The sequence below is a fragment of the Megalops cyprinoides genome, chromosome 12 (assembly GCF_013368585.1).
Source record: "Megalops cyprinoides isolate fMegCyp1 chromosome 12, fMegCyp1.pri, whole genome shotgun sequence".
In the NCBI taxonomy this organism is placed as follows: domain Eukaryota; kingdom Metazoa; phylum Chordata; class Actinopteri; order Elopiformes; family Megalopidae; genus Megalops; species Megalops cyprinoides.
The window spans coordinates 25147023-25174156 of NC_050594.1; the positions used below are offsets into that span (position 1 = coordinate 25147023).

At 46.1% G+C, this 27134-nt stretch overlaps 1 protein-coding gene across 4 annotated transcripts in view; it reads left to right on the top strand.

Annotated features, from left to right (window-relative positions):
• ralgapa1 (Ral GTPase activating protein catalytic subunit alpha 1) overlaps window positions 1-27134 on the top strand; it is a 62080-nt gene that overhangs the window by 2188 nt on the left and 32758 nt on the right. For 2 of the 4 annotated variants that reach the window (XM_036543058.1, XM_036543057.1), the window contains exons 2-24: window positions 2495-2605; window positions 4610-4659; window positions 5704-5761; window positions 6352-6395; window positions 6880-7057; window positions 7696-7811; window positions 8173-8311; window positions 11387-11595; window positions 12296-12532; window positions 12977-13162; window positions 13484-13624; window positions 14349-14497; window positions 14589-14712; window positions 15410-15647; window positions 16165-16326; window positions 18339-18509; window positions 21772-21896; window positions 23522-23735; window positions 24380-24559; window positions 24669-24821; window positions 26307-26500; window positions 26593-26691; window positions 26923-27078. In XM_036543058.1, the coding sequence (XP_036398951.1) occupies window positions 2495-2605; window positions 4610-4659; window positions 5704-5761; window positions 6352-6395; window positions 6880-7057; window positions 7696-7811; window positions 8173-8311; window positions 11387-11595; window positions 12296-12532; window positions 12977-13162; window positions 13484-13624; window positions 14349-14497; window positions 14589-14712; window positions 15410-15647; window positions 16165-16326; window positions 18339-18509; window positions 21772-21896; window positions 23522-23735; window positions 24380-24559; window positions 24669-24821; window positions 26307-26500; window positions 26593-26691; window positions 26923-27078 (3434 nt within the window). Of the gene's footprint in view, window positions 1-2494; window positions 2606-4609; window positions 4660-5703; window positions 5762-6351; window positions 6396-6879; window positions 7058-7695; window positions 7812-8172; window positions 8312-11386; window positions 11596-12295; window positions 12533-12976; window positions 13163-13483; window positions 13625-14348; window positions 14498-14588; window positions 14713-15409; window positions 15648-16164; window positions 16327-17273; window positions 17415-18338; window positions 19677-21771; window positions 21897-23521; window positions 23736-24379; window positions 24560-24668; window positions 24822-26306; window positions 26501-26592; window positions 26692-26922; window positions 27079-27134 lie in introns of all 4 variants that reach the window. The other 2 variants (XM_036543055.1, XM_036543056.1) reach the window with 2 other exon arrangements.

Here is a 27134-nt window from a genome sequence, read left to right on the forward strand (position 1 = left end):
GCTATTTAGATAAAAAAACGTGCCAGTTGTGAGCATATAATATCAGTTATGCACAAGCTAGCGATGGTTTAAACCTTTGCTTTACTTCATGAATATATACGATAAGCCTTCAGTTTGGCTGCATAGGAGTTTGCATTTCACCCTTAATCACTTCATATGTAACTGTGTGATTGTAGCTTTCCAACCTGGAATGACATCTCTTGGTCACAGGTTAGGTTTTTTGTTGTTTTGACTTTTTTGTACAATGCAAATGTAGTTAGGTGCTTCAGAACAGCTCTGCTAATCCTGTGACCTCACAAAATGTAAACCCATGTGCCATAAACATAGCTATAAACACAGTGCCCTCATTCTCTGTAGGGCCCAGTGTATAAAGTGTGTGAATTACCAGAAGGCTCAAACTGCATTGTGGAGCAGTCGTGTATTCGATGCGTCACTAAATGATATTTAAGAGGAACAGTTATCATTTAATACTATTTTTAAGGACTTTCTGTTTAATAGTGTGCTGCTCAATACACTTTATTCAGTGTGACAGGAAGGTTAGCACTAAACAAACTTGTAAATGAGCATTGCTTAAAAAAGCAGCAGTCCTCTACATTTAAGCAAAACACGAATCACCTACTTTTCATTTTGCTGTGAAGACTTCGTAAACACAGACAAAAGGAAAAAGAAGTGGACTGTTTTCATTAGTTTGTCACGTACCATCTGATAGTGAAATTTCCTTGTGTTCTATTTTAAGACTGGAATAGTTCTGCTCTGTGAATCAGCACAGAAATCAACAGGTCCTTCCTTTAGCCATTGTTTCAGCCCGGGTCTATGACAAAGCACCATAAACACGATCAGCAGAAACGGGACTAAGCAGTTTATTTGAAGAAGGTGCTGCACTCTTGAATCTTTTATTTAGGTAGCATTTAGGATTGGATGGGAGGAACCTCAGGACAGACCTCTCAGTCTGCAGTGAAGTTTGGTGTATGCAGTCTAATCTGCGGGGAATTAAGGACAGCTGCTGAACAAGCAGGCCCGCAGTTCTTTTCCTGGTAACAATACGTCTGAAGTACGGAGCTTGGCCCAGATTCATTTTCACCACAATGACTTTGATGAAAACGGCTTGAAAGGTGTCAGCTACGATTTCTCTGTGGCGACACCCTGTCAGTGTCGCAGACTGTCTTTGCCGAAATGAATTTGGCCATGTCTTATTTCTGTGCGCTGAAAACCTGGCAGTTGTTTAGATTTCATTTTCCCGCAGCTTCAGTTTCAACAAGAAGTATGTTCAGGGCTCTTTAAAGACAGAAGACAGGCCGCTCGCAGAGGAGGAGTCATGAAGATGGAATGTCATAAAAGCGAGTTAAATTGCATCTGAGAGCAAATTGTTGAAATTGGCTGCGCATGGCAGAGTGGGTCTCATTAATGCTGTAAAATATGCTGCATCGACTGGAAGCTGAAAGGAGCCGTAAGGCCGATAAACGCTGGCGGGCCGGGGCCACAGGAGGTCTGGGGGAGTGTAGGGCCGGATTAAACGCTGCAAAACCACCAGTCAGCAAAGTGCTAGAGCTACCGGCTCAGCCTCCACACTGCTGTGTGCACATTCCAGGCTGTCTCTGTAGCCTGTAGCCCACCTTAGGAATCCCGCCCTGAATTTCCACATGTGTCTGCCAGTGGGTCTAAGCATTGTATCTCAGTCCCCGCTCTTGCTGTGACCTGTTGAAAGGGTTATCATTCAACTTCGTATTTTGGTGGCTTACCCTTTCGTTGGATTTTTTTTATACCTCCCCAAGCCTCTCTCTGTGCTTGTAAATTCACTCTGGTTCTTTCTAGAGTAACGGGCTAAGTCATGTCAGGCGGGACGCTTCTTGCGAAAGACACGCCAAGCCTCAACAAGACTATACCTCTATGTTTGGCTGCAGGACTTCACTGCACACTTGATTTTCAACACCGTTTTGATAAGAGCTGGCTTGCAAATGTTTGAATCCCGAGACACTGTTTTCTCACATTGGGCTGAAGGTGATTACTTGCTTTCAAGTTAAATGTGATCACCATCTTCATCACATCTGTGGTTGTAATGAGTGACCTTGTGAAAACACAAAATTGGTTTATGAGTCATGGTCTTTATTTATGTTTCAAGTAAAAAAAGTTGTGTCTTAAACCATGAATCAAGGGATGTCATGGGAAAGCCAAATAATGCACAGTTTGTCCAGTTTAGCCCTGCTGGACCTGAGACGCATGGCAGTCATCTTGTGATATGTTTTATTTCATTACTGGTCTCCTGTTGAAGACAGAATCGAAAATGTGCTAACCTGACCTCATAGGATTCAGTTACTTCACACAGAAACCTTTTCGCCTAATGTTCCCAAAGGAAAAAAAAAAAGGTTGACGTGTGGATGTGCATGTTTTCTAGGTCTGAGCAGTTCATTTGATTAGGAGTGCAACCCTCAGTGCCCTTTCTGTGTTTGAGTATCGTGTCCAGCTGAATGTCCTTTTTCTCCCTTTCCACTCACAGAGAATGCTGAATCAGTTGACCTGAAGCATTTCTTCGACCAGAACTACTCCCATATCTATTATGTGTTCTTTGAAAATTTTGTCACGATTGAAGTCAGCCTGAAACAGAAAGGTAAGGCTCTGTCCTCGGTGAACAAGGGATTTATATTTTTCTGGCGCACACTGGAAGATTTCCCTTTGTAAAGCGTGTTAATAAATTATGAGAGGAGTTGTGAAAATAAAGCTATTTTAAGAACAAAGCGTAGAGCCTAGTTGCACTCGTGGCCTGTGTCCCCTTCCTTTGTAGAAGATTCACCTTTGCTGTCTCAGACTGCATTTCTTTGATGACCTTTGTGTCCTTTATTTAGCTGCTGTACCTGAAGACTAGAACAGTCTATCTAATGGGTTAGTGTAAGAAAATTGAAAAGAAATGCTATGGAAGCTATTTAATACAAGTAGACTGTAGGTACCCATTTATTACCATTGTCTTCATTTTTCATTGTTTAAAAATGTTGCCTTCACTTTATTTCTCAATGGGATGTGTCTGTGTCTGTGTTTGTGATGTACAATGACTGTATTTGCTGATGTGGAAAGAAAAGAGGTCTTGAGAAAAATATTAGCGAAAAGGAGAAAAAAGAAGTGGGAGCAAGCAGTATGTCAGCATTAAACAGTTGATGAAATGTTCCCTATCTATCAGTTGGAGATTGCACGTGGAAAAAAATGGGGTATCAAATACAAATGAATTTATTGGTTTTACAAGGAACATCAGAAGTGTGTGGACTGAATAATATTTACATTTGTCTTACAGACACAAATTCCTTTCTTCATGGTTTGAGGGTATAATTATTTTTAGCCTGAACCATTTTGGGGCTGCAAGCATCTTCAGTGTTGAACTAGGGTCATATGCAGTGAATAATGTGACCCTCTATAGAGGTGAATGTTTAAATGGTTATGTGGTATTGTAATTTATTTGTGGTACTGCCTTATCTCTATAACAGTCTCATTGTGGATACCCACAGCAGTATCTCTGTGTCACTGTACATTGTGTGGTATTCATTACAGATTGTAAAATGGCACTGTAGGGATGGGCTGGAGCTGAAAAATTCACAGTGAAAAAATGCAGTCAATGAATTACTGCGGTCAATGGTATTGCCAGGGAAGGAGGACTTATTACACTGCTAATTTATTACATTGTAAAACACTGCAAAAATGCACAAAAATTACATTCTTTGCATTCTCAATTGAATATTTATCATTTAAAGAACCCCAAAAAACTTATATCGCCTAAAAGTGGATGAATTGCATACAGATGTATCAGTATTGCTTCTCATTGGTGTGTGCAGCTAGAAGATGCCTATGTCTTGCAGATGGTACCAATTCAGACAATGTAAAACATTAGCTTTTATCAATATGTTGTGTTGTTTCTAAAAACAAGCGGGTGTCAGATTCTTAGATTAAACATATATAAAGAGCATATGGCATAATTATAAAATCATAAAAGTCCATTAAATTAAACCAGTTCAAAGTTTACCAGCACTATAAACTTTAAACTATAAATATGCAGTGTATTCATCGAAGTGCACAGGAAATCATAATTAGCAGTCCTGCCTTTGGGTAGGGTAGGATAGGGGCTACATGTTAAACTGTAGAAGTGGCCCTAACCAGTGGCATAACATCCTCAGAGACACTGTGGTAAAATCGATATTAATTGGCAAGAGCCTACTAATGACTCATTTGGAGTGCACCACAGTTATACTCTGTTTCCATGTCTCATGTTCAGGCTCCTAATTAGCAGAGCAGCACTGTAACACAGCTTGCTGTACCTGCCCATAGTTACCCTTAATGTGTCTGGTGTGTAGCTCTCTCAAGGCTTATGCTATTCACACCATTTTAAGGCCTTTCCAGTCACGCAGTTTATGTCCGCTTTTAAATAAGCAGCTGTCACCAGAGAGGATTCTAATGAAGAACACATACGTTCCTCTCATTGCTATTCTGGTTACAGAGATGGTGATACGCAAACTGCCTTTGTGTGGCATGAGGAACTTGTTTACTTCTCTTCTCTACCACAAGAACATGCCGTTTTTGCACGTTAACGCTTGCATTGTCTTTCAACATTTACCCCCCTCTCATCTTCCAGGTCACAAATCGCAAAGGGAAGAGCTCGACTCCATTCTTTTTATATTCGAGGTGAGTATTCCAGACACGCGGGGCTTTTATCTTTTGGCGCAAACGCAGGCCTGCCTCTGAGAGCGAGCCCGGAGCGTAGGCCAGTGTCGGCCTCTGCAGTGCCCGCCAGACCTAGCCTGCCCGGAGCCCGCGTTCCAAACATCTGCGCCTCAGCTGAAGGATGTGTTAATGCGTTGGGGCAGAAGGCAGCCGGACTGTGTCTCCAGAGTCACTGTGATGTTCCCCCACACGCACCGCCTGGATTTAGAGATCCAGGGTTAGCCTGCTGATCCCTGCTTCCCCTGGTGAAGGTGAAGCAGCAGCACGCAGTATTTATAGAGGCAGAAGATAAAGGATAAGTCCAGGCCCGGTGGTGTGATGGAACAGACACAGCAGATCTTTAGCAGGTTTTCAATAAAGCAAAAAGGCAACCATTATCAAAGCATCTTCCGTACTTTGAGTCACATGAAGTTGGCTGAAGGTTAATAAATCTATATGCATTTTGGAAGACCTTTTTTCACCTTCTCTACAGCCAGTACGGAGCCACCTTTAAAAAGATTAAAGGTATAAAAAGTCTCAGAACCGCTGACCTCCTGACATTACCTCATATGTTTATGTTTCACCCATCCCAGTTTTATCTGGCACCCACTGTTCAGGAAGTAGGAAGGGAGTGTCTTTCAGCTCTGAGTTCTTTGCTCTCTGTGACTCACTCAGAGCAGGACCTATAATAATATAGGTCTATGTTCAGTCATTGACAACATACACAGGAATACCCTGTACAAACTGTCACATTCATGTGCTCTGAAAAGTCTAATTGGGGCCTTGTTATTTTAGAAAATAATTACCTTTGTTGTAGTTCTTTCTTCTGTGGTTATTAGGAAATGCTATCCAATGCAGTAGTATAATGTGAAAGGCCCTGATAACATTTTGCCATGAAATTACATGAGCCAGATGTATCATTAAACTAATGAAGAAACTGCACAGATGAATAGTCACACAGTCCCTGGTTTTGTTCTAATAATCCTCATGCTCTGCATAAAAATCATTTTTCACTTTCTATTGCAGAAAATATTGCAGCTCCTACCTGAGCGAATACAGGGACGATGGCAGTTCCACAGCATTGGTAACTATACCTCACAAATCTCTTTGATCATGGACTTGTCTTTTTTATTCATACTGTACTTAGACTGATCATGTTCTTTCTGGCTGTGACTGGAGGAAGCGGCCATAGAATGGGCGAGTTCAGTGACTTCTGCTTAGTATGTAACGTAGTGCTTATGTCATGGAGTCATGGAGGCTTCAGCTTCTATGATTCGTTTCCAGCCCCTTTCTCTTAAATGCCTCCACATCCCCAACCCGCATGACAGCGAAATCTAAAGCACAGGGTCATTTGGACCAATTACGCTTACTGTTGGCAGTCAATGAATCATTAATGGTTTGAATGAATGAGGAGTGGGAGGCTCTCTGGGATCAGGCCTGGTTACTCACTTGTTCAAGCCCCAAGGTGGTCTCTCCTTTTCCACCGCACTGAGAACTGTTGCTGTAGGATACAAAGACCACCGAGAGTGACACAGAGAATGCCAAGGACCTGGGGACGAGTGTAACCCAGGTCTGACCGAGAACTCTGACACGCGCTTGTTGCAGCCCCAGCCCTCTAGAGAATCTGGTCTGCGTAGCCTTGTGTAACCTCTGCTCCACTGTGTTGTCACACAGGGCTAATCCTGAAGAAGCTGCTCCACACTGGGAACTCCTTAAAGGTGCGTCTGCATGAGGTCATTCACAGAAAAGTCACTGTCTTTCTGCAGGGCGGTTTAGAGGTGCAAGGCTAGCATTGCTAGCAGTATTACGATGTATTTTGGATTGTGATGTATGGTAGTATACTTGGTTTCCCTTGTCTAGTCAAGTTAACTCATGGTAGGTTGAATATTATTATGCTCACACTTACTCGTCTGGGAGTGTTGTTAGCCTGGTCTGACGCTGTTGCTCATTCAACTTGAATGGATGTACTTCTTTTGCTGGAAGTCGCTCTGGATAAGAGCGTCTGCTAAATGAATGTAATTAATGTAGTGCTGGTCTGGCTGATAATCGTTAAACTGTTCTGGAGAGAGTAAATCATTCAGAAAGACAACAGTATGAAAAAATTTGGAAATATGTTAAAAGACTTTGTGGTCAAATTAAAGGAATGCAATAAAGGTATACAAAGGTGCCAGGTTAAATGAGTGTGGAACGTGTTCCTCGCAGATCCGGCGGGAAGGCGTGCGCCTCTTCCTCCTCTGGATGCAGGCCTTGCAGACCAACTGTCTCCGCGAGCAGCTGTGGATCTTCGCCTGCCTGATCCCCGGCTTCCCCTCCCCGCAGTCGGAGTTTGGCCCGCGCACGCTGGACAACCTGGTCAACCCTCCGCTCAGCCTGCAGGAGAGTCAGTGTCCACACCTGTCTCCGCCTTCCATTAGTCCCCGCCCCTCTCACCAGCCCCGCCCCTCATATCAGGCCCTGCCCCCCATCCTCACATATCAGGGCGGGGCTGTTCTTCATCTGAGCCATTAGCACAGCCTGTGCAGTCTGAAACGCAGCACCGAGGGTTGTCCTGTGAGGAAAAATAAACCCCAGGGAAAGTGGTTGATGGGATTATTAAAATCTTGTTTTGGTCATTAAGTTGCTGTGCACTTGACTTGTCCAACAAAGCCCATTCCCTAGAGCTTTATCGATTTTACTTTCTTTTTGTTCCTGAAAACAAAAAGTAATTTCCTGTCCTGATTAAACATGCATATTCAATGATAATTGTTACGGAATCTGCTGTTCAGTTTTTATTAAACAGCACTGGGTGTTCACGCTTCAGATTTAATTGGATAGAGCTGTTTCTGTTTCTGAGCCGTGAGCAGGACGAGGGGCACAGCGCAGGTCTGGTGTTTATTGTAGTTGGGAGTGTTATTATTTTGTTTAGGAGATGGACGCATTGCATAGCTACCCGTCCAGGCTGTGGAAATGTGTGGTATCAGTGGGTGGTCCATTCGCAATCCGGATGCCCTCTTCATTCGCCTCTCCTTCTCCCCGTAGCTCAAGTCACTCCAGAGGAGATCACTCCCCTCGTTCCTCCGCAGTCTGGGGACAAAGGCCAGGAAGATCTCACAGGCTATTTCTTAGAAGCACTTTTGAAATACATGGTAAACCAGGTACTCCTTTCTTTTTTACTAACCCGACTAATGGGCCTTGTGATGACGCGTCCCCGGTGGGGCGGTGGGGCCCCCGCCTGCATGCGGGGGCTCGCTTGCCGTGGCTGTCGCTCGCATGTTACAAGCTGACACAAGCTTAAACACGCTCACACAGCCTGGCTCAAAGAGGCGCTGGCTGCTCAGTCGAACCGCGTGCTTGGAAGCCTTTTTTAGCTTGAAGTGGTTTTAAGATTCAAGATACTGCTCTTATGAGAAGCCATAATATTGGCTATTTATTCGTCAGTAAGATGGCTTATGTGTTTGTTGAGGTATTTATTTGTTGCTCATAAAGTATTATGATGTGATATGCTGTGTGTTGCAGGCAAAGAGTCTGGAATGGAAATGCAAAGAAAATCACGAAAAGGGCTTTGCCTTTCTATTTGGAAACTTCAAGAAGTATTATCTGCCCCACATCTTCCCCAACTTTTCCAAGGAGACCAGTTTGTACAGTCCCATACTGGGTAAGACTGCTGATTCCCTGGGTTCAAACACCTGTACCTTTGGGTTGACCTGTACTTTTGGATCTGAAATTTTATTAATTTCTATGAACACTTCAGGTCATGAATAATTATATGCCAGAAGATGGTGTGGCCTGAAACAGCAGCTAGGCAAAAGAAGTGTGATGGTGCCCCTGCATTTGGTGTGTTGATAACATTCCCTGCCGAATACCCCTTCTCCATGAAGTCACATTTGGGCATATGAAGCTGTTATGTGCCCTGAGTGGGGGCTATCTTTTAAATAAAAATTGGTAAAAAAATAAAAAATGGTCATTTAAAAAATACCGTTGGCAGTAAATATGTTGATGTAGGAATCTGTTTCAACGTGATTTGTAAATTCCTTTCAATTCCTTTGAGGACTCCTTACTCCATAAGAATACACTTAAATCCGAAGTGACAGCCATGGGTCACAAACAAATGCACAGAGTTTCCAGTTTTCTTAGAAGGACAGAGCTGTTGATATTTGTAATGTATTCAGTTCAGAGAATTCTGACCTCATCCAGCCAAAGACACGAAAGCAGAAGTCGTGATGACCCTGTGCTGTGTGGCAGTGGGGAAAGACTGCAGTAGTGCTGCCATATCGGTTTGTGACCTTGAGTATAAATAGATTAAGCAAACAAGCATTGTACTACAATCGGAAATAGTAACGCGCGCAGTGTAAGGTCCCGTTTCATCGAGATCCTGGGGCCGGATAGTGAGTGGCCGTTATGCACAGGAACTTCCTACAGTCCTTGTTTGTGAAGCCAAGGGATGATGAGATATTAATGTGTTCAGTATGTTGTTCCACTTGGTTTTTGTGCTTACTTCTGGCATAGACCTCTGATATTATTTTCCTTTCGTCCACCAAATCAGCCAGGGGCCTGTGTTGTTGCTCACCTCAGTTCTGTTTTACGTAATGTTTTATAGCAGCTAATATCCATCGTCATGACAGCAGCTACTGATGTTTGAAGATCTCACAGGCTTCCTGTATAAAAATAAAGGAAGAGTCACACAAGTGATTGAAGTCACGTCACTCGATGCAAATTTAAAAGGCAAAGACATGTTGACGGCTAAATGTTGAACATTGTGCTACAGATTCTGCGTTAGAAACATTGATAGTATAGCTGTTCTGACACGATGAGAAAACAAGACGGCCTATTAGTAATTTGAAACAGCCAATACTTTCCATTGATGTGGCATTTTGATGATTAAGGAAAGGTATTAAATTGCACTTGGAATGATTTGAGGGTCATGCTATCTTAGCAATATTCCTTGTGATCTAAATGAATTGGGTATCTTCCCATTCATCCTTCCCAACATCTAGTTAAATACATCAGTTAGATTCATATAGAAATGAAACATTCTGAACAGCATTCGGGGTCCTACCAATTACTGCAGTAGTCAGGATTGTTGTATTTGTTTAGATAATTAACTAGTTACTAACTTGGCAGTCTAATTATTGGCAGTGCGGTTCAAATATTGGCTTTGCAAACATGGGCGTGGCACGGTGTTCCTGTGTATGTGGTTTCACAGTGTCTCAGCACCACATTAATGGATGTATATTTGGATGCAGCGTGTGCTCTTTGACTTTATGTGCCATTCTTAGCAAGTGCGTCAAGCACGCTCAGCCTAAAGCTTTAAGAGTTTCTCCTAGGAGGTTGCTTTAAATGACTTTAAGCACACCTATAAATACTCCCTGAAGTTTTCTCCGCTTGTTTCAAGTCTCTTAAGAATGCTCTTTGAATATTTGTGAACAAAGGCCAGGTCTGTTATTTTTTTTAAAGGCATCATGCATAAAAAAAGGAAGATGGAAAGTGCATATTCAAGATTATTTCGGTGTGAACAATTGAAGCTTATGACCAACACTGCATTTTTTCTGTAGTGTGATGTTGACGTTGAAATTCAGATATCCTCACAGTCTTGCGAAAATGCAACCTCCTACACTTTCTGAAGATGTTCTTTGGTTAAGCCGTGCTGGCTGTGCACATTTGAATACAGTACGCATTCAGCTATGATGAATGGTGGACAAACTTGGGAAGAATCTGTATGCGTCTGCCATTGTGGCATGTGGTTGATTATTCTGCAAGCGCATAGGGTGTTCTGTCCAGTAGGTGTGATGTGTTTTGAAATAAAGAACATAGTACTCCCGCAGGCTAAGATTACTCAGGGGTCCTCAGAGTTTTCCATTCAGTAATGTTCAGTCTAAGTGTGCCATTTAAGTCAAACTACAGAACAGTTTTGGAGTTCTGCTTGACACACAGCTGCCTTCATAGAGTGCCTTACCACGCTTCAAACGCTAGTTTTAATGATGCCTAAGTTTAGCATCTTAAGTGACGGAAGGAAGCTAAGTGCATTAAGGTGCATCATTTTATTCAGCTGAGTATCTAGCGCCGTTGCAGTTAAAAATTCTCTCCGTGTCATTGGTATTGACATCCTCTGGCTTGTGTCTGCGTTTTAACAAAAGTGCCAATCCAAGTGTGGAAAATCTGTACAAAATCCATAGAATTACTCATCCTTGTAAAAAAAAAAAAAAAAAAAATACATTCAGGACCCCAGGTAATTTTAGTCCAGTGTAAATGCAAGCAGTTCAACAGCGAGTAATCTGAAGCTAGCTGTCAGATAGAGATGAGTTTCTATCATCTCCTGCAGCAAAGGCTGTCCTTTCCTGCTGGAAGCCGGCAGACCAGGATGTACTCTGCAGGCACCCAAGTGCTCCTCTGTGAAAAAGATGTATCAGGCTGTTGTGCAGTAATTGACAGGCCAGCAGACAATAAAGGAGCTCTTTTGAATCTGAAAGGGTTGGCAGATCTATACGAACCACATTGAAAATTTGGTAAACAGGTTTCAGGCATTTTTTCTTCTCTTGCACAAGCAAGTGAAGTGTTTCTAATCTATTTTTTTTCTTCAGTTGGTGTGATGACACGCTGTTCCTTTGTTGTGGGGGGTGGGCGGGCATTGTGTCCAACGCTGAAAAGAAATAGGTTTCTCTCTCATGTTGGATTATTTGCTTGGCCCCATGTTCTGTGATTATGATCCGAAATGCGCTCTCATTACCCGCAGAGGTTCCTCACATGAGACCAAAGCCTCATTACGTCATCGTAAAGAGAGACGCCGAGACCAATGAATCCATCTATTGCACTAAGGAGATGTTCCTGAACGCCCGAGTCATCTTCATCCGCTGGCTGGTGTCCTTCTGGCTGGAGCCGCGCTCCAACACAGGGACCCACATCCCCGGGGTGGATGGAGAGAATGTGCCAAAGAACATCCAGGTAATGTGGATGCAGCCGGCCCCTGCGCAGGGGCGTGGAGAAGGGTTTACATATTGCGTGGAACACTGATACTTTACCATGTCTCCATTGAGCCCTCAGTTGTGTAAATCAGTGATGATGTTGTGTTTTACATTATATTACATTATTGGCATTTAGCAGATGCTCTTTCCCAGAGCAACTTGCATAGCCTACATTACAGTTTTTTACATTTTTCCCATTTATACAGCTGGATATTTACAGACGCAGTTGTGGGTTAAGTACCTTGCTCAAGGGCACAACAGCAGTGCCCCAGCAGGGAATTGAACCAGAAACCTTTCGGTTACGGGTCCTGCTCCTTACCGCTATGCTACACTGCTGCCCCATTCAAGTAACCAAATGTTGTAGTTGATTGGCTATGATTCACTCAGCTGGCTTTCCATATGGATGTTTGCTAACTCAGATCCACAAAGTAATATCAAGAATTCAATTTAAATTTGGATTTTTTGAAACATGGCTTATCATTGCTTTACCATGAGAAAAATAAATGAAATCAAGACAAGTTTGGAAGTCTTATGTTGTAGAGTATAGCGATGAGTATGAATGTGTACATAGCAACCCCCATTTAAGTTTGTTTGACGGCGTTTTTAGATAGGGCTGTGGTAGGCGTCACCTCAGCAGTGACCGGGGGGGCGGGGGCGGGGACACATTTGGGTGCTTGCAGAAAGCGGCGGCAGGGCTGGCTGCGCGGGAGGAGGGGTGTCCGCGGCCGGACGCCCTGGAGGGCGGGGCGGAGCCCGAGCAGTCCCACTCCAACACCAGCACGCTGACCGAGCGTGAGCCCAGCTCCTCCAGCCTCTGCAGCGTGGACGAGGAGCACCTGACCGACATCGAGGTGGTGCGCAAGGTCTTCTGCTCCTCCAGGACCAACGTCAACTTCATCACAGAGGTCTTCCGACAGGTGGGCTGTGCTGGGGGGGGGGGGGGGGCGTAACTATCACAGAACGGAAGAACATTTACATCCTTACTCCTTTACAGCTGTTTAGGGGTAAAGAAATAAAAGTCACTCAAGTAAATGGAATATGAATTAAACAGCACAAATACAATAATGGCCAGCATGTTTATACACAATCTAATGCCGTATGGGTCATGGGAAGGCAGCATTCAAACATCCTTAGCACTGTTACGCAAATGTTCTGTCCAGGTAGTTTTGGTATTTTAAAAGTGCACTTGTTCAAACAACATACTTATTATGTTGAAAAGGAATGGTATATATTATGATAGGACTGGATTTTGACTTGTTGTCTGCAGTAGTGTTACTGCGATTGGTTTGATGTGGGGATGAGCGTGGGTGCGGGTAGTATGGAGGGAGCTGAAGCTCGCCGTCCTCTCGGCTGCACCCCAGGCCTTCCTGTTACCCATCTGCGAAGCGGCGGCCATGAGGAAAGTGGTGCGGGTCTACCAGGAGTGGATCTCGCAGGAGGACAAGCCGGTCTTCATGAGGGAGCCGGAGGAGGAGCGCTACTTCCCCGCCTCCGACGCCGCCCACCTCGACCCCGCCGGGGAGCACGGCTCCGAGAAGGAGGAGGAGGTGAGAGCGACGCCGTCAAAGCAGTTATTTTAACTGAGCTGGTTTAAATCGCATTACATTATTGTCATTTAGCAGACGCTCTTGTCCAGAGCGACTTACATAGTTTACAGTTTTTACATGCTGTCTATTGAAACAGCTGGATATTTACTGAGGCAATTCTGGGTTAAGCACCTTGCGCAAGGGTACAGAAGCAGTGCCCCAGCAGGGAATCAAACCAGCAACCTTTGGCTTGCAAGCCCTGCTCCTTACCCCCTGTGCTACGCTGCCAGTTCTCACGCGCGCGGCGTTTACGAGCGCTGTGTTCTATCTCTGCTATCTCAGGAAAAAGGCGTGGAATCCTCCGGGCACGCCAGGAACCCCAGCTGGACGCGGAACACGTCCTATCAGGGCGCTCTGAACAAGGTGCCGGCGAGCGAGCTGCTGGAGTACAGCGTGCATGCAGGCATGCAGGCGACCCTGCAGGTGCGCCCCTCCGAGAGCTCCCGGCGCTGCCGTTCCCTCACCATGCGCAGTGCCGTGCACCCTCTCTGCATACATTCCCACAGACTGTAGGAAGGCACGTGAAGTGTGGAATGGGATTCCACGCTGTCAGGGCCTCTGTTGCTGTGGTGACTGGTGTACATTTTCAGTGCGCTTTATGTTTTTTTTTTTTTTTAAGATGAACAAAACTTTTCTGGAAAACAAATAATTCACCTTTTGGAAAAAAAAAAATCCATTAACGAGACCTATTCTGCTCTTTGTGTTATTCTTAATACAGAATATTCTCACCTGGAAAATTTAGTCTTGAATTGCTTTATTTTGCATCTGAAAACACATGTACGGTTTTGGAGTATTTAATTTACATTTAAGACCCTTCTTATTATGGTCTTGGGTTTCATGTCCATGGAGGTATTTATATAATTTTGGGAATATGATTTTGTTATGGATGCATTGCGCTACTTTTTCCACTCAAAAGGCTTTGATAATGTGCATCAAGAGTGTGAATTATTGTGTTTGTAGACAAAGATAACCATATTGTTCATATCTGGTCAGTATAAGTGCATTCTATAGTATGTATACCGTGTGCTAAGCACGCTAACACAGAATAGTGGAATTTCGGTCGTTTTTGCGCCGCTAATTCAAAATGTGTAAACATGCATTCTGAGCATTCTGACCCCGTGATCTGCGTGCCATTCCTCTCTTCCAGGTCTTCATCACCAACTCCTGCAACGTTTTCCTGCTCGAGCCGGCCAACGACATAAAGTTCCTGCTGGAGGAGCACATCGACATGTGCAAGCGGGTCCTCAACATCTACCGCAGCCTGGTCATGCACGAGACGATGGATCAGAAGACATGGTAAGGTGGACGGAGGCGTGGGTCTGCCGCCGCTCTGCTCTCCGGCCCCGCCCGCGGAGGCCTGACCCGCTGTGTGCTCCGGCCTCCACAGGGAGCAGATCCTGCTGGTGCTCCTCAGGGTGACGGACTGCGTGATGAAGAGGCCTCCCTCCATCATGCCCCACGGGAAGAAGACCATGACTCTCTCCGGGAGGCTGGCAGGGGCCATCTTTCAGGTAGCCGGGCGCAGCCTGGGCTGGGCACAAGCTCTGAGCAGGTGATGCCGTGTCATACCCGACGAACCTAATCAAAAACAGGGGTAATAATCTGCATATGGAAAAAAAAAGATTTCAGGAAATGCTTCCGAATGTCTCATGAGCTTCATTTGAGGTTAACAGGACCAACCCAAATCGGAAGCACCACGGTTGCATTCCGATGTCACAGACTAGCTAGTATGTACAGTACCAGTCAGAAGTTTGGACACAACTTTTACTCTTTATTTTTACTTTTTTCCACAGTAAAGACATTAGATCTATGATATAACACAAATGGAATTATGCAATGACCAAATAAGTGTTAAACAAATCAAAACTGTCTGATATTTCAGATTCAGAAGTTGCCAAAAAAATATTTCTTAAAATTACAAATTTTTGAAAAAAATTTGTACATAGACATCAACTTCACTATTTGTATTTGTCTAAGAAAGAGATTTCAAGGATTCAAGCATTAGTCCCTAGATCATGATGTCTTTGAATGCATGTTTCCAATTATTTTAATCAGGTGTTTCTAAACTTCACTAGTGCTGTATGTGGGGGCGCAGATTTTGGTACTCTGAACAATTTGGGAATGTTGGGACTTTTGCAGTTGTGTTTGCACACAGTGAGTAACTGGTGGCGTCACCTCATGGTGGTCCCCCCCCCCCCCCCCCCCCAGACTCTGATTGTGGCCTGGATCAAAGGGAACCTGAACGTGTACATCTCCCGGGAGCTGTGGGACGACCTGCTCCAGGTGCTGTCCTCCCTGACCTGCTGGGAGGAGCTGGTGACGGAGTGGTCGCTCACCATGGAGACCCTCACCAAGGTGCTGGCGCGCAACCTGTACAGCCTGGACCTGAACGAGCTTCCCCTGGACAAGCTGAGCGAGCAGAAGCAGAAGAAGCACAAGGGCAAAGGTGGGCTCACTGTGCTCAGGCATGTGGTGCGTCAGGGTTCTGACATCACGGTGACATCACAATGACGCATAAGAAAGTCTCATGTTTAGACTCAGTGCTGCCTTTGACTGATGGATTCACCAGACTGAGTAGACTTGTAACCCAAGACTGAATTGATTCTTTGGTTTACTCCATTCTTAACTGATTCGAGCCAATGAATTGACACCAGGGCGGCAGTGTGGTACAGTGGTTAAGGAGCAGGACTCATAACCGAAAGGTTGCCTTTTTGATTCCCAATAGGGAAAAGCTGCTGTACCCTTGGGCAAGGTACTTAACCCACAATTGCCTCAGTAAATATCAGTAAAGTTGTGTAAATAGATAACGTTATAATAAATAAATTAATAAATAAATGACTGTAACTGATGTAAGTTGCTGTGGGTAAGAGCGTCTGCTAAATGCCGATACCTAATGTAACAAGGGCTCTGCTCGCTATTTGACGGCTTATACAGGAAGTTGTTATTTTCTCGCTGGCTCCCAGGGGGCGCTCACGAGGGGCAGAAGCTGTCGGTGGACAGGTCCTTCTCGAAGGGCTGGAGCCGCGACCAGCCGGGCCAGGCGCCCATGAGGCAGCGCAGCGCGACCACGGCCGGCTCGCCGGGCATCGAGAAGGCCAGGAACATCGTCCGGCAGAAGACCGTCGGTGAGCGTCGGCCGCACGCGCACTACATGAAAGAGCTGGAGGCGGCGTCGCCCTGTGGCCCTTTACTCTGGTAGCCATCCCCCTGGGGGATTCAGTGAGTTCAGACCACTGACCGTTAGGAGTACGCTGTACAAACACCGGGTATTCAAGGGCTGGCATTATTAAGATCTTCACACATCAAAGTTCCAGACATTTTCTCCAGGGAGGGTGTAAGATTTTCAGTATAAGGTTGTTTTTTTTTTTTACCTTTCTGTGGTCATCAAAAGCTGTGTTTCTCAAAGATGCCCTGCTTGCCAGGGGTCATGTTAGCATGTTAAAAAGCTGCCAAACTGGCAGCAAACCTAAGCAGTGAAATTGTGGCACAGTTCTGTCACACACAGACAGTGAAACAGTTGTCAGCCCTGGATAGGATATGTAGACGGTTCAATTGAATACTGTTTTAGGATATTGCCGTTCTGTTTGGTTACTATCAGCAGTTTTCATCCAAAGAAGTTGTTTTTGAAGTAAGAGTGAACTTGCAGAGAACATAGATTAAGAGTAATATTGTACACCTGCAAGAGAGAACTTGGCCTTTGTTAAAAAGTCTAAAAATAAAAATTAAGAATTATTGATATGAGATGAAAGATTTACTCAATGTAACCATTCTGAAGACTTCCTCCATTCTAGAATGCTGTCCGTTGGACAGAGAGGCCACCCCCCGTGGCCTTTGACCTGTGCGCTGTACCTAACAAAGCCCAAAGCCTTCAGGACACAGCCCGAGGCGCAGATGGTCCCTGCCCACCATTTGGCTCCTTCCTATCCGTTTCCTCTGTGTCCTCCTTCTGATGGTCACCGCTTTCGCCTTTGCCGTCACAGTCCTTACTCTCTCTCTCTCTTTCCCCCTCCCCCTCCCTCTCTCTTTCTCTCTCTACCTGTTGTGTCCTTTCTTGTGTCCGTCGTGTCCCAAGCCCTGCGAAGCTGCTCCACGGGCGACAGCATCCTGTCTTCAGCCTTTATCCGCAGCGCTAAAAGTGCACCTGTCCTGATCCATTCTCTCCACCCTCTCCTGCCTGACTCTGTCCTCACTCCCCTAGCTGACGAGCTGTCAGGTAGAGCCGTCTCTGCTTGTATCTGCACCCTCTCCCTCCTCTCCCCCCCCCTCCCACCTCCGCGAACCCAGCCCGGTTTCACCGCACGCGCGGCCTTTTCTTTGGCGCGCGCGCGCTCGCTTCCTTTTCCTCTCCGTTCGCCTCTCTCCATCGTCCATCCCTCAGGTTCTCTGTTCTCCGTGGGGTTTTTCTTTGTGTGTTTTTGTCATTCCGCTGCTTTATGATTTGACGGTGTCGTCCGGTTGCGGGTGTGTGCTTTTCCTGCATGTCGGTCTGGTTTGCCTTGTTTGTGCTGGTGCCTGCAGTTGTGGCGGCGTGACCGCGGCGCACCCACGTGCTTGCGTGTTCGCCTTTTTGCTGCCTTTTCTTCTGCGCCACATTCATTGCTGCGTTTGATGCTTCTCTCAATCTCAATCACCTGAATAAATATTACTGGTTATCAACTTCAAGGCATTCATTACCATTTCTATATGAAAACTAATCCTTTATATTCATTCATCTACGTTCCATTAAGTTCATATTAATATACCCGCTAGATCATGCCATCGTTTGCTTGAAATGGCATGTCAAATACTGTTTGTTGGGTAGGTAGTCATGATCTTGGGTATTTTGTGAAAAAGCTGTTGAAACTGACGGAAACTGCATTTATGAATGTGCTGATTTACTTTCCTCTTTATGCCTATTATAGCTCAGCATTAGTTTTGTCTCCAGTTATGATTTGATACGTTATTGTTTGATAATGCAATCAAAGCGCTGCTGTGTTAACCATGAGAAGGAATGCTGGGTTGTGCTTGGTTTTTTTGCAGTGTTAAATGTGTGTGTGTGTGTGTCTGTGCTTTTAAATCGTCCCCCTGAGCCCCTGTGTCCCAGGGTGCGTAACACCACCAATGAACAGCGATTGTGTTTTTTTTTTTTTTTTGTCAGACATGGAGGACCCCCCAGTGGCGCCCCGCGGCCCCCGAATCCGCCACTTCTCCCAGAGCGAGGAGACGCCCCCCTGCGAGGTGTTCTCCGCGTGCAGCGAGGAGCAGCCCCTCCCACGCAGCAGCAGCACGTCCGACATCATGGAGCCCTTCATCGTCGAGCGGGTCAAAGGTGCTCTTCCTGTCCTTGACAGTCCGTCCCCCGCCACCCCGGGCTCGCCGAGCCCCTCCCTGCGCCCCGCGGGCCGCCCCACCCCCGGTGCCGGCAGCAGGGCCTCCTCCCTGGAAGTGGGCGATAGCATCTATGACCACCTGTGCCAGATGATAGAGCCCCCCGAGCCGCCCCCCTGCCCCGCCTTCCCGGCCGGCCGGCCCTGCGAGGGGGAGGCAGAGGAGGACCTGCTGTCCTCCCTCAGGGAGTACCTGAGGCGCGAGGGGGAAGAGGGCGGGATCGCGCACACGCTGTTAGACAGGGCCCAGTCAGGGGACGGGGGCAGCGCCGAGTCCACGGCGGACGAGGACAGCTTAGACCAGCCAGAGCAGAGCATCTACGAGTGCCTGGAGCAGTGCGGCAGGGCGGAGCGCTCAGGGCCCCAGAGCAGGGAGCTGTACATTCACGAGGACACTAGGGGGAGCCACTTACACAGGCAGGACGCCACAGAGTGCGAGTCTGAGCCGGTCCCTGCAGGCAGGGAGAGCGGAGAGGAGAGCGCCCCCCTCCCCTCGCTCGCCCCCCTCCAGGAGGCCTGCCCCCGGGGCGAGGCCCCCCGCGCCCACGGCCACGCCGGCTTTAAGCCCCGGCTGGTCCGCGGGGGCGGCAAAAAGCGCCACAGCGGCGTGCACGTCAGCTTCCGGCCCTCCACCGAGTCCGTCCAGTTCCACAACCCCTTAGACTCCAAGGAGGCCCACTGGAAAACCAGGCTCCGCAGACTCAGCCACTTTAGCAGTAGCGTTAGCAGCAGCAGCAGCAGCAGCGGCGGCGGCGGCGGCCACCCCTCGGCGGGGCCAGAGCACCCCAGGCCGGCCGCGGGGCCCAAGGGCAGGGAGGGGTCGGTGGAGGGCCCCTACGGGGACCAGCCCGAGAGGGAGGGGGCTCTGCGCAGCCGGCTGAGCCGCGGCTCCATCAGGCCCCGGTCCAGGTCCCGGTCCCAGGAGTCAGGGTGCAGTCACTCGCAGCAGCAGCAGGGGGCGCTGGGCGGGGTGTATAAATCTGTCGTACATGCTCTCTCCAAGCCCAAGGCTCACGTCTCCCCGCAGCGGCAGAGCAAAGTGCCGGCCGAGGCGCCCCTGAGGGAGCTGTACACTCATGTAATGGGCTATTTTGGAAGGAAAGCACCAGGTGAGAACTGAGTGGCGTGCCCGGCACCAATCGAAGACAATATAAAAAAAAAAACAAAGCGCCTGTCCCCTTTTTTTTCCCCCCCTTATGTTTGGTTTTTGCTGAATGCGAATTGAATTAAGCTTTTTGTATTTCCTTTTTAAAGTTTTTGTAGCACAATCAAAAAAGAAAACCAAAGTCCAAAGATCCCCCCCCCCCCCCAGGACGGCCCTCCTTTCCTCCAGCTTTGTGGGACATAATCTCTGCTTTCCCCCTCTGTCTGGATGCTGCATGCGGCCTCACGCCTCCCTCCAAGCCTTCTCTCACCAAGACACAGAGCTTAGCCCAGAAACACACCCCAGAGCCAGAGCCTCCAGAGGCACTGCACTAACACAGCCTTCAGCAGCTGTGTGATGGCTAGGTGGTCACTGCTGTTGTTACACAGGCAAGCATAAACACACTGAAGTGATGAAGCAGCAGATCTCATCCGCGCTCCTCTGAGTGCCTCCTGGCCCGTAAGACTTAAAATCCTGAACATTGGAGTGTCCGCAGTGGAACGTGAATTTATTTTCCTAAATAGACATTTTGTTTTTTAGAAAGTGTGACCCCCTTGATAAATAGAGCTAAAAAGCAGTGGGGTAACAATCCCGACAGTTTGGTAGCTGTGTGAACCGCAGTGTGTGCGAATGTAAAAGTCATTGTCATCGAGGGTTAACTATTTCAAAGTGTACCTGTCACTTTCAGACACGTGAGAGAACTAGCGCACTCCATGGTTGAGTCTGTTCAAACATCTGCTCGGTACAGTGTCATATTGAACCAGCAGAGGGCAGTACACACCTTCACAGTGGAGCTATTGCTTTCCTGAGAACAGCGACACACTCAAGTGCTAGGGGAAAAGAAAAAATGAAAATAAGATCAAATAAATATTTCTTCATTCAAGGGAACAAAATATGGATTCGCCAGCAGTCAGCTACCAAAGAAACTAGATTAGAATTTAGATTGTATCTGAAACTTACTTGGCCAAGTGACACAACCAAATTCACTCTGACTGAATCGAGATGTAATTCCTCCGTAAGGGTACCGGGAATGGGAATGCCACAGTAACCATGATTGTTTGTTGTTTCTTTTTTTAAACACACAAGAACTAATACATTTGAGGAAGGCAGGTGAATGTCGTCCACTAATACTAATCAGCATTTTGAGGAGGTGAAACTAGCTTTGTAACCCCCGCCGGCCTGTTTGTCTGTTTCTCTTCGACGGATCAAAAGTGCTGCGCTGAGGCTGCCTGTGATAACCTTAACACTCTGCTTTGGGATGGACTTGTCATCTTCCAGTGGCCCCCTAACATTGCGCACAGCACCCCCCCTTCCATCTACTTAAGTGCAGTTTACAAAGTGAACTAATGCCTACTCTTGTTCTATTCATGCCCTGGAGAACGCAAGGTATTATATCTCTCTGTTTGGGACTGCATGACTTGTGAGTAGCTCCTGCATTGCTTATTGGTTGTGATCAGTCATATGTTGGCTTTTTATGGTTGATTTTTCTTGGTCATGCTCACCTATATGTATATGTAGGGCTCTTGTTTTTTTTTTTTCCATCACTGATTTTTTTCTCCATCTTGTCTTGCTATGAGCATAAAGATGTAGGAAAATAAGAAGCAAGAATATTGTATTGTTTATGGTGGAATAGTTAAGTAAATCTTCAGGACAAATTTGTAAGCCTGAAAATATTTAAGAAAAGAAGTGTATTTGAGTGCTTCTCATGTCAGAGTCGCAGGCTTTATGAGCTTCCGTCTCAGTGAAAGCTCCTTCCATTTAAAGGCCAGCAATACATATTTTACAGTGAAAATACAGACTACTTGTTTCACAGATCTGAAAGAAAGGATTACAATATAACTAATTCATGTCTGAAAAAAGTAATACTGTGTAGCAGAGCGATACTTGACTTAGGAAGTCTGAATGTGAGCGGTAACCTAAGTAGTGTCTGTGTTTAGCTGTTTTGAGGATGACGGAAGCATAGTGGCGTTAAGCTTATCAAGGAAGTTAGTTGATGACTTGGAGTTCATTGAATGTCTAGTTGCAGAAATTGTCATGTCGTTCTTATTTTTCGAAATCAGCCAATAAAGAAGACCTGAGCCAAAAGATGCGCCCCGTGTCCAGCGACGCCAGCAACAGCAACCCCAACATCAGCGACCCCATGGACGAGTTCATCCAGGAGCGGCTGCGGGCCCGGAGCACGTCTGTGAGTCCCGCTCTGCGCCACCTGCCACCGGGCCAAGAGCGCTGACGGCTCTGTCATGTCTCTCTGCTTTTCATTTGGGGCAGGTGCTCAGAGTTGAAGACATTAGGGTAAACCTGTGAGCAGCAATGTTGGAGAACATTTTTTTTTTAAATATTATTTAAATGAAAGTAAGAGGTGGTTAGATTTACATATCAGTCATTTGCGTTTGAGAAGTTTTCTTTTTTTTGTTCCTTTCACATTACCTGATTTTTTTGCGAGGGAATACGAGGTTAAGGTTTCCAGAACCCACACCTCAGAATAGGATGGAAACAACCACGAGAATCATTATCGATTGTTCCACTGTGGGCAATCTAACAGTTCACCTCTCGGCTTACCCGGCAAGCTGTGTATAGCTAAGTGTGAAAATGTGCGTTTCGCTTTGAGTTTTTTTTTCGAAAGTGTGTCGCCTTTCTTTTCCATTCTTACGTACAGTTTTGATGACATACTCAAGTAACCAAAGTAGCTCAGTGGTAAAGTCATTTCTAACCGTGGACGCTCATTGTTCCCTGGGGTTTACATGTGGTAATTGACACGTGCAGATAGTTCAGTCTTCTTACTCTGTGGGATGCATATCGCCTGAATTGCGGAGATCTCTCTTATTGATTGCGTGGGTGTAATTGACTACATCACCTGAACCGCACGCTGTGCCTTCTTTCAGTATGCATGTGTGGGGTGCATTGCGCTACATTGTCTGAATAAATGTCTCTGAGAGGGGAAAAAAAAAAAAAGAAAACAACATACACATTTCCCTGAAATTGTGTGTCAGCTCTGCTTCTGCGTAATACCTAGAAAGCATGGTGGGAAATTACGATGGTGGTTGCACCATTTCAGGGAAATCCACAAATTGTAGTAATGTTATCCAAATTAATTCATAGAGAGAAATACAGAAACCTGATTTTCAAAATTGCTGTCAACATGGTTAGTGTCTGGGTTAAAAATTTACCCCATTTTCCATCTACCATATTAGCCCAAATGTAGGGTGGTCCAGACAAGCAGGCAGTTACCCTATTCAAATAAATGCATTTTTTAGAAAACACAAAAATGTACTTATTAGTACAAACAAATGGCTCAGCTTCCACAATCAGTGGATAAAAATGAATGTTTTCTTACTCATCATAAAAAGTGCCAACAGTCCATCAACAATTTGATCAGATTTTGATCCACTCTTTTATAACATGGTCAGTGCAGGAAGACTTGCCTGTTCTTCTACAGCTGTATCAGCTGCACTCCATAAACTGCTCAGTGCACACACTATCCACTCCTGTTGCTTTGGCTAAAGGTGCCACCATATACAGTACCAGTCAAAAGTTTGGACACAACTTTTATTCTTTAATTTTGCTATTTTTCACATTGTAGAATAATAGTAAAGATGTCAAAACTATGAACTAACACTAAAGGAATTATGCAGTGACCAGAAAGTGTGAAACAGATCAAATCTTATATTTTAGATCCTTCAAAGTAGCCAAAAAAAATTTTTTTGTAAATTAAGGTCATTAAGGCCAGCACATTAAGGCCAGCACAGTGTTCTTCCACATTGCACATTGCAGTTACTCCCTTAATGCCCGTCGCTGTCCCGTCTCCGCCAGGGAATGACCAGGCGAGGCAGCAGCCCCGGGAGCCTGGAAATCCCCAAAGACCTCCCAGACCTCCTGACCCGCCAGAACGCCATGAGGCCCATCGACGACCCGGGCGTGCCCTCGGAGTGGACCTCGCCGGCCAGCGCCACCAGCAGCGACCTCATCAGCTCCGACAGCCACTCGGACTCCTTCAACGCCTTCCAGTACGAGAGCAAGTTTGAAAGTGAGGACGCCGCCGAAACCGGCCGCCAGGCTCTGAGGGCAGTGATCGAGCACGCAACATTGCGGACCGCCATATTATTTTACTGTGACTTGCGTACATACGAGGTAGATCTTAAACAGGTTGGGATGCTGTGGTGAGATATCGCACATATTATGTAAATGCACATTTGAAATGACAGTGAAAGCAATGAATCGTAAAGAGTCAAGAGAGAAATTAACAACAGAAGCAGCTCAGTTATAAACCAAAATGTACCATGTACTTTGGTTAGTTAGTTGTCTATCTACATGTAGCAGCTAACACTTGACACCTAGTATGGACATTCAGTAATAAGACTGCGTAAGCACAAAAATAAGTATAGTGAGTGTAGATTTATCTGTATATACTTTCAGTTTGTATCAGGTAACCTTCTTGAGCTAATAGCGATAGGGGTCAACTTCTGTTCAGTCCACATGGAGGATGTACTGTATGCTCCATAAAGTTTACATGTGCAGATATGTTTAATGGGGTTCTGCAGAGGTAAATAATGTATTTTGTTACTGAAAGGTTGTGAAGATATGACCCTCTCAGTAGCCTCTACAGTCTTGTCGCTCGGTTCGCCTTTGTGATTGAGAGGACCTGTTTATGTCTTGCGGGGCGCTGTGCAGACTTTCACTTCGGGCCTGAGGTGTGTGCGGTGGGCTCCCTGGAGATGGACGGGCTGCCCGCCGCGCAGCAGCAGACTGTGGAGGAGCAGGAGCTGGCCAGCCTGACCACCCTGCACATCGACTCGGAGACCAGCAGCCTCAGCCAGCAGGCGCTGTCCGCCGACACCGTCACCATCACCGGTGAGCGCGCGGCCCCCTCCCGCTCGAACGCAGGCGCGTGACCCGACGCCGCTGCCGCCCCCCTCCGGCGCTGTCGCTAAAGAGCAGGTGTCTGTGTTCCTCCCCGCAGGGTCGGAGAGCACCTCCCCTATGCACTCCGCGGGGGGCTCCCGCTCCCAGACCCCCTCCCCCGCCACCCTGAACGCCGAGCACATGGAGCACAAGGACCTGCAGCTGGATGAGAAGCTGCACCACTCCGTCCTGCAGACCCCTGATGACCTGGGTAAACCACCCCCCCCACACACACACTTACACTGCACAGGCAGGGAGAGAATCGCTATCGGCATACTTTGTTCCTTTTGAGAAAGACTCTGACTCCATCATTTCACCATTAATAAGCCAACCTATGTATAAGTTAAAACCTAAAGCATTCAGTGTATCCACCATGTGCATTTCATTGTTAAATGTGAAATGAATGGATACAGTTTCTTTTATCTCTAATTGAGAAATGTATAATTAATTACATTTTTCACATATGGTAGTATTTTAAATACAATTTTTCAGTTAAGCAACAGCAGCAATGTAATTTTTGTCATAATAAATTTTTTATGTCAGTGTATGCATTACTGGAGCTGAGTAAGTCCTCCTCCATCAGTCATAAATGCATTGCCAGCTCACTTCATTTCCGGTCTTCTTTCTTCATCGTGATGCGCTGACTGTACTGTAGACTCTACAGTGCAGCATGTGGAATGCCCAGTTTCTCAGCCCCGTTTCAGGGGTTGGTCAGAAGAAGACCGCACTGAGATTCATCAGCAGCAAGCTTCTCTCCTGATCCTGCCGTGTCCGCTGGCATCATATTACGTGTTACGAATAAGCACAAAGTGATTCTTTAAAGCAGGTGCTTCATTCTTACGAGCAGAAGGAGACGGAGTGATTTTGTCCCGGCGTTTTTGATCACTATATAAGTCATTCTCGTAAACTGAGAACTCTATATCTGACAAACTCTTTTCCCGTAGGGAACATGACCTTGTATGGCCTTTCAAATCTTAGCGCTTACTCTATTAAATATAGTTTATATTGTCTCTGTTTCTTGTAGTGTTGTGGATTTGATCATATGTAGTTTCAGTGTAAAATCAATGATTGCCACATCTGGGAAAAAATATTAGACATTTTCCTTGGCCAGGTTAAATCAGTTTTTCAACAGAGACTCCTTGCTAGCTAGCAGCTAAAAAAGCACATGTGATGCACATGGAGTGGTCACCTTGAATTACATATGAATTTCATCTCATATGTACTTTGTTGCTGAATAGCTGGGGACCTATGCAGTTTCTGTGGGCCGTGGAACAGGAAACAAAACATGTGGTTGCTAACTGATTAGCATTTCACCATGATGCTTACTGGTTAGCATTTAAGATTGCAAGCTAGTAAAGATATTACAGTCTTGTGGATAAAGATCAGTACTCAGCTCAGTGTCTTTGAGTAACATAGAATATGGGAATACTGTAAAATGCAAGTGTATAATTTTACTCTATGGGACATCGCCTTCACCCTACACTGGATAAGCTACACTGTCATAAGTTCCATCCAAATTTTTCCTTTTTTTTACTTTAACAGAATGCTAAAGCATTTACCCCAAGCATTTCACACGTGGGATTCATAAGGTCTTATGAGTGCCACAGACTAAAAGGAAAGCATGAAACATCTTTAGTTAATGTTTGATAGATATTATATTGTTTATTAATAGGAAAAGCTGCTCTCTTTTCCCTAGAAACCAGCGAGTTTCCGACCGAGGATTGCAGTGTGATGGCAGGAGGATCCCTGACTGGTTGGCATGCCGACGTTGCCACGGTGATGTGGAGGCGAATGCTGGGCATCCTGGGGGACGTCAACTCCATCAAAGACCCGGAGATCCACGCGCAGGTCTTCGACTACCTCTGCGAGCTGTGGCAGAACCTGGCCAAGGTAGGCGGCTGCCGAGAGCAACCGGCTCTCCTCTCTCTCCCCGCCCAAAATGCCGAACAAACCGCCGACAACCTGTCTTCATCTCCACCTAGATCAGAGACAACCTGGGAATATCCCTTGACAACCAGACGTCCCCTCCCCCTCCGGCTCTGATCCCACCCCTGCGCATCCTGACTCCCTGGCTCTTCAAAGTGAGTTTTTTTTAATGATAGACTCCATGCAGCAGCTAATGCCACACGCACAGTGGGAAGCACAGTGCTGTTTCATCACTTTCAGTGTCAGCTCTCTATCTTTAGATGTCTAATTGCTCTTGCTATGCCTTCTGGTAAATGTCAAGCGCGATTTGACACCTGTAAGGTTTTTTTTTTTTTTTCTCCCCTTACCCTTGTGTGGCGGCTCACCATGTGCTGCTGTCTCCACAGGCCACCATGCTGACAGAGCGATACAAACAGGGGAAACTGCATGCCTACAAGCTCATCTGCAAGATCATGAAGAGGAGGCAGGATGTGTCCCCCAACTCAGACTTCCTCACCCACTTCTACAACATCATGCACTGCGGCCTTCTGCATGTCGACCAGGTGAAGCCTGTGCTTCAGTAGTGAAGGGCTGAGGTTGGCCTTGAGGTTCACTCACG